The sequence below is a fragment of the Anneissia japonica genome, unplaced genomic scaffold, assembly GCF_011630105.1.
Source record: "Anneissia japonica isolate Jap-2015-1 unplaced genomic scaffold, ASM1163010v1 scaffold287832_len156248_cov139, whole genome shotgun sequence".
In the NCBI taxonomy this organism is placed as follows: Eukaryota; Metazoa; Echinodermata; class Crinoidea; order Comatulida; family Comatulidae; genus Anneissia; species Anneissia japonica.
Genome location: NW_022684458.1, coordinates 31667 through 39113, shown reverse-complemented (window position 1 = coordinate 39113; position 7447 = coordinate 31667). Strand labels below are relative to the sequence as shown.

The window sequence follows — 7447 nt, the reverse complement described above, 5'->3', positions numbered from 1 at the left end:
TATATATATAATTTAAAAAGAAAAAAACGGTGTACAATTATTGAAAGTTGACTTACGGAACACAAATTTCTTAAACTATAACAAAAAAAAACATGGTTATTTCAATAGCTCCTGCTATCTGTATCTGATAATCGTACGCTGATAAAGGTAGCAGGTGCTACTGACAATTGCGTATGAAACTTCGCATTAATGCATACATACACAGGCCTACATACAGTACATGATAATCAGAGACATTAACTTACCTTCTGTTTTTCAAGAGCAATCCAAAAACCTTCATCAGTTCTATAAAAACTTCAAAGTTGCTGTCGTCTTCCTCTAACTCATGTTTCCACAGACGACGTAGCAATGCCTCACTCAGAATGCCTTTATCAAGCAGATGCCATGACGCCATCACTGCAGGTCTCTAAATATAAATCAAATGACCAAACACAATGTTATTAATGAAATTGTTTTAGGTAATTTTGAATGCCATTTGGTATTTTCCATTTTTTTAAACACATTAAGTATTCTAGAACTGGTCAGGAGTGTTATTTAAAAATGGTAATTTTTTATACTGCATGTTAAAATGTGTAGGGTCTATCCCGCACGCCAGTTTACTTGATTGTTACCTGATCTTTTGTTGTGATGACTTTCGTGAAGACTTCAATCAACATGAGGACGTTAGTAATCACAGTGTTCTTCAACTTGATGTTGGTTGGCGAATACATAATAATTCCACAATCACTTAAATAGTTGAGAATGTGGATAATGTTTTCGTTCGGGATTCCACAATCATTAGCAATCTCAGTGACCTAAAAAAAATATTGAATAAAATACAACACTCTAATAGTTGTATATAAATATAAATATAACCAACATAAAAATAGTCATGACAATGAATTAATAATAATATTAATAATAATATTAATAATAATAATAATAATAATAATAAAATAATAATAATAAAATAATAATAATAATAATAATAATAATAATAATAATAATAATAATAATAATAATAATAATAATAATAATAATAATAATAAAAATCACATTTATTAGAATAAATTCTAAATTATTTTTCCACAATCTTATAGAATGTTTATGAGGCTGAGGAAATTTCGGATAAATATGACAAAATGGTACCTCGTCTAAGGACATGCGCAGTGTTGTTTTCCCAACTTCTTGGATTTTCGACTGGAAATCAACCCATTTTGTGGGAACTTTTTTTGCCATTTGCTTTGTGTAACCTCCGAGATTTTTCTTTAATTCTTCAATCCCTTTGTCATTTGCTGATGTATTATCTACAGCATACATCGTTCTGTCTACGTGACGTTCGAATGGCATCCCTTTGATTTCTTCAAATATTATTTTGAATATTACTTCAAGCTTTGAATAAAATTAAACAGTACAATTTAATATAATTCATTTTGCCTGTGTTTTCATACATTGAAATTTACAAAAACAACAAAAGTGAAGTGGGTAGTAGCTGTGGAAGACTTTAAGTGGGGTGTAGATATTGTGTTGACAGGTGTGGAGTTGAATAGATTGGATGCTCACCTTCCAATCTCAAGGTCATTGGTTCAAATCCTGTTAGATCACAGGATATTTCACTCACGATTATAAACAACTCCACTACATAAGTCTCATTATAAGTTTATGTAGAGCACCATGTGTTTATGTTTGTCATGTGATTGCCACCTATTCAATAGGACACTGATTTAGTCGCTATGGGAAAATAAAATAAATTTTAAGGGTGGGCGATGATAACATTGGTAAACTTTAATAAAATAAAAGTGGATTTCAATGATGGACAGGGGAGTAAATAAAGATTTACTTATGTGTGGAGAGCCAAAAAAATAGCTTCAGACTGGAAGGAAAACTTCAAGCCCAGGTGGCCCCGCCTACCACCGTAAATCATAACTATATTTCGTTTAAGACGTTTTGTTGGCTCGTCCGGTGAAGATACTTAACGGACGGGTCGGCATGTGGAAGTCTATTCCTGTCTGTTAGAGGATTGGGACTGGATGCTACATGCTGTGTCGATGTTCCGGTGGATTGGAGAAAGTATTTTCTCCCCCTGCCTCTGTGTAATGATGCTCCATTACTTAGTGTCCTGCTGGATGAAATGACATGTTTTTTTTTTTCCTTTTCTTCTCGTCATGCTATGTAATTATGGTTTGATGTATTATGTTATGTTAGAAATATGAATTAAAAAAAATAATAACAACAATATTCCAGTGGTGGAGATCATCCTAAAATGCGTGCAAGGTTTCGTTTTTTCTTTTGGGTGTTTTTTTGCCGCTTTTCTGCTAATTTAGAATTTTGTCATCATTATCACCACTACCACCACCACCGTCATTGTCCTCATGGCCATATTTAAAAAGACAAATTCTTGTAAAAGAAAATTTTAATAAATTATTTATTTAAAAATCTAGAGTTAAATAACTACAATACAGTATTAGTATCATCAAGGCCACTGATATAGATACTTTTGGCAACAAGTGGAATATTTGTTAATACTTTGTTTACGTAGAGATTAAATTTATCACGTTACCGTATGTATTAACAATTTTTTTTTTTTTTACATTACACAAAATTCCAGTATACTGTAATATGTCTAAAACTGAGATGTAATATCTTACCTGATTCTGTTTATCCTCCTCACTTCCCTCTAACTTGTCTTTGTGAGTGCCAACCAAACTGATTGTGGGTGAGGCTATCGTGTCATTTATCAATTCCGTACTTGCGTTATATTGTAGTACAGCGTGCTCATATATTGACCGTATCCAGAAAATAATCATTTGGAGATTAGTAATTTCAAACTGATCCTGATAAGAGGAAGAGAGGAATAGTGGAGAGTAAAGAGAGAGAAGAGAATGAGTGCCATAGTTAAGATTATTAAATTACAAAGTTACTCAAAATATCTATACAAAATATAAGAACATACTTAATATACTAAACAGATCTGATATGCAATTAAATTAATGGGAAGTAATTCTCTTTATTGCATAGTAGAAAAGGTGAAATTATTTATTTACTTTCAGTGGACCTCTTGATTCTGCCAATTCATTTAAAGGCTCAAACAAACTAAAAGCGACGACATATGATGATCCATCTGTCAAGAAAAACTGGAAAGGAAAAAAAAGTAAATACATGTATGATTGATTAAAATAATATTAAACATTAAGTTAAAAATCTCTTAAATGTCAACTGATCATTAAAAGAAAATGAAATTATCAACGTATCAACTGTATTTTGATATTTATGGTTTATGTGCGTAATTTATATTGATGCTGTTGAGTAGACATGCGCAGTATTATCTCAACTATAATCAGCACGATCGGTATTGTATTATCACTACAGTAATTATAAGAGCTGGACCCAAATGAAAGCAAGTCATGAGTTATCATTGGCTTTATTCCATGTTAAACATTCTTCTCTGTTTTATAAAAGTTTTTATCGCATTAGCGTGTTTTGTTTTTTAATGATGAATCATATCTCCTATTTAATATTCATTGTACATTTGGATGTATATTATTTTAATACACGTTGATATGAACAAGGAACAGTTAAATTGTAATTTAACTGTTCCCTGATATGAATAAGTAATTTTACTGTATTTATTTTTAAAAGAAGTTTTGCTGACTCATTATATGGTAGTGCACCGACATTCATATGTAAACATCCATTAACTCTCGAATGATCTAATCTAATGTCCAGTGACAAATACAATAATATAGTTGTATATTATAAGATTGGCCAACATAATACCATATACATGATTACTCGGTACGTTTTCAACAAAGCTTTCAAAGCGTGCATCACTCGGTACTTTGTCAGTAGCATTGTTTCTCGAATGAACAGTAAGTAAGTGGCTGTAGGCCTAGCTTTTAATAGAAAATAAGATAAGCAACTACAGAATTCTTAATATTGATTGGCTAGGAAGGATTATGATTGTGCTTAAACTTTGATAGAGTACGCACTATATGAAGTTTAAGTGCTACTCATGCCAATTGGTAGGCGTGTCGTAGTGTCATTTCAGGCGACCAGTTTTTCGTTATTAACAATTAATCGCCTTTATTATAACATCACAAGTGAAAGAAAAAAATATAATTCTGTTTTCCAATGACAAATACAATAATGTTAGAATGTCTTGTATAGTCAGGGAACAGTTAAACTGTTCCTTGGTATAACATAATCAGGAAGGTGCTATGCTGCTTACCCTGTGAGTTATATAATATGAGATTTGGCCTGCATAATCCCATATACATGTTAAATCCCTTGGTAATTTATCAGTAGTCTTCTTTCTCGTTACTTTCATGAAGAATCGTTTAAAAAGGCCGGGTTTTTCAAGATTTGCAACAACTTTTTTAACAATTTCTTCTGGGAGTCTATCAAACTGTCTAGTCGATACATTTGCAGCACTCTGAGACACATCAGAAGTTTCTAAAAAAAATAAGAAAATAACATTCGATGATGATGATGTTGATTGAAATTTATGAGGAATGGCAAGAAAAGATGATAAGATAACTATGAAAAATATGATGTTACTGCTTAAGATGCACAGTACGTGGAATTCTAAGATCTAGGATTATTGACAGAGGATGAAAGGGGCACGTGAAAATCTGAGTGGGGAAGGGGCTCAATTATCAAGTGCGCGTAAGCTACCAAAATTAGAGGGGGAGAAAAGAAAAATTACAATTCGTCGGAAACAAAATATAATGTAGCTTTTACATACCTTTGAAATCCCTAAATGTTAACTCCCGGTAGATTTTTACTGTATCTCTTTTGAGCGATGCCTGACCACCTTATTATGCTCTCGTTAGGGAAATAGACAACGCGCAATGCAAAGTAAAACAATGCTTAGCGGGAAATACTATCGACTGCCCGATTCCCCTGTAAAGTAATGATATAAGGGAAGTGATGAACAGTGATCTTAAATAATACATACCTCTTTCCTCTAAAGTTAAACTTGTAGCTTCTTCTGATGTTACCTGCAATAAAATAATTTGTAAAAATTGTACAGTATTTGATAAAGTTTTGTTGTTTTAGAAAATAATAATTAATTTTAGTTACTCCTATGTAGTTAAGATATTCTATTTATAATAAAAAATTACTAGCATAGTTGAAAATATGGAAGTATCAAGTACCAAATAGCAAAGCTACAAAATATCGTAAAACTGATAGACGACGAATCAAAAATAATGGAATCGATGTCAGAAGAACGTTTTAGAAAGTAGGGGAGTGGTAATCAATCCAGTATGCGAGCATAGCGAGCATCTAGGCCGGGGGAGTAAACGGGAGAAGCTTATTGGAAGATACGAATATTTGACCATTTTTTAAAATGAATTTTACTATTTTATAGGCATCAAATTAATGTAATATCATGAATTCATAATTGTCTAATGTCAAAGTCCAAGTTGAGTCTACTTCCACGATCACAGTGAATTTTTCCAAGCATTATGAGGGTATCCTTGATGAAAATTAACACAAATAGCTCAATGCGGAAGCTTGCCTAAACGAAATTCAGACCTAATACTAAAAAAATTATTCCACGACGAAACCTTCTCCGGTTAGACGAGGGGGCCTTGAAAATAATTAAAAAAATAAACTCTTGGATGCCCGGAAATGGTACTTTAATATTCAACGTTTAATATAGTCTACCATTTGTTTTACCTAATATGCCAAGCGATTATGCAATACAGTTTTTATAATATATAACACATTTTAATTACAATTTGTACTATTAAAACTGTAGTTAACCTTTAGAGAACTTTATTAAAAACAAAAGTAAAAAAATAAATAAATAAATAAAAAATAATGTATTTTGTATTTGTAGTACAAATGTTTTCTCTTCTAGAAAAAATATTAAGAAATAGTGTAAACATTAATTAGGATATAGTAATTGAAAGGAATTATGTACAATGAAAATGAAAATATATATATGTGTATATTATGTATGTGTCTGTGTGTATGTGGGGTGTGGGGGTGTGTGTGTGTATGTGTATATGTGTGTATATATATATGTATATAATGTTTGTATGTATGTATATATATGTATATATATATATATATATATATATATATATATATATATATAAGAAGTAAGTGGAAGAGATTAAACTTTGAAAACAAGACTTTTCAAAAAAATATATATGTTACAGAGGGGAAGGATTAAAAAAATATATATATATTCCAGTGAAAGCTATGATTAAAATCAAATGCTTTATAGAATAATTGATCTAATTAATTTTATCAGTCATTTTAATTGTATATAAGCATGAGTACTATATCAAATTTGTAAGATACTGTGCATGTATATAAATAAGAATTGTGTATTACATTGGAGAACGTATTATTGATATATTTACATGGAATGACAATAAAGCTGGGAAACACCCACAAAAGACTGGAGATGCTGCAGAACTGGGTGATACGGACATAGATGTGGTTTCCTGGCTTTCTGGTGGTTCCAACTTCCTTGCAATATGTATTTGCTTGGTACACACACTGTACAATAATCAAATAATTATTAGGCCTATCTTAAGTATATTGATTTTTAATCAATTCATTTGTGATCACGTATATTTGATAAGTAACAATATTTATTAGAATACACGTCTAGCTTAAAAACGCCAACTCAAATACCCCCACCCTCGCGAGTCTCAGTTGAAATAAATATACCAAGCAGTGACAGCATGGTGACAGGAAGTAAGTAATTAATTTACATATCAATAGGGCCTACTGTGAGGAGCCATAGTGGAGCTAAGCAATAATTAGAATGAAGAATGTGCCGGTCATGAGGGAAATGCTCTCTCCACCGGTAGTACAAATTGGTCAAGTCAACAACAAACAACCAGGTTCTTAACCATTAATAATGACACTGTAAGTAACCATCATATTGCAAATGAAAGTGTTATTATAAACCCATTAATTAAACCAAGAAAACGACATAAACGTGGCAAAAAGAAAGGTACGATTAATAAATGCAATAATTTAAAAATTGCATTTAATAATATTAACAGAGTTAAATCTAAGATTTATGAGATCGATCACTTCTTGAAAGACAATGATATTCAAATATTTGGCTTAGCTGAGACCTTTCTGCAAAACAATCAGATAATTGATATCAATGGATACAAATGGGTTGGAAAAAATAGGAGGCTTAAGAAAGGTGGGGGTGTTGGTTTTCTAATATCAGAAGGGGTTACAGTCACTGAAGATAATCGTTTTGACTCAAACGATGATGACTATGAAAGATTATGGATCAAAGTTAAGTTAAACGATAACAAACAAATGTATATAGCAGTGGCCTACTTTCCGGTAGAAGGCACTGATACAAGTTTATCTAATGAATTATATAACCAATTACTTTCAGAAACTATACAGATAGAAAACGAAAAATACCAGACAGAATTGCCAATATTAATAATGGGAGATTTCAATGCCAGGATTGGTAATG

At 31.5% G+C, this 7447-nt stretch overlaps 1 protein-coding gene across 1 annotated transcript in view; it reads right to left on the bottom strand.

Annotated features, from left to right (window-relative positions):
- Positions 1 to 7447, bottom strand: part of LOC117106076 — an 18497-nt gene that overhangs the window by 2572 nt on the left and 8478 nt on the right. Inside the window, exons 2-9 of the mRNA XM_033247416.1 lie at positions 4937 to 4979; positions 4208 to 4431; positions 3024 to 3113; positions 2628 to 2813; positions 1129 to 1371; positions 612 to 794; positions 246 to 406; positions 57 to 75 (exon numbers count right to left, since the gene is read on the bottom strand). Coding sequence (XP_033103307.1) covers positions 57 to 75; positions 246 to 406; positions 612 to 794; positions 1129 to 1371; positions 2628 to 2813; positions 3024 to 3113; positions 4208 to 4431; positions 4937 to 4979 — 1149 coding nt within the window. The remainder of the gene's footprint in view (positions 1 to 56; positions 76 to 245; positions 407 to 611; positions 795 to 1128; positions 1372 to 2627; positions 2814 to 3023; positions 3114 to 4207; positions 4432 to 4936; positions 4980 to 7447) is intronic.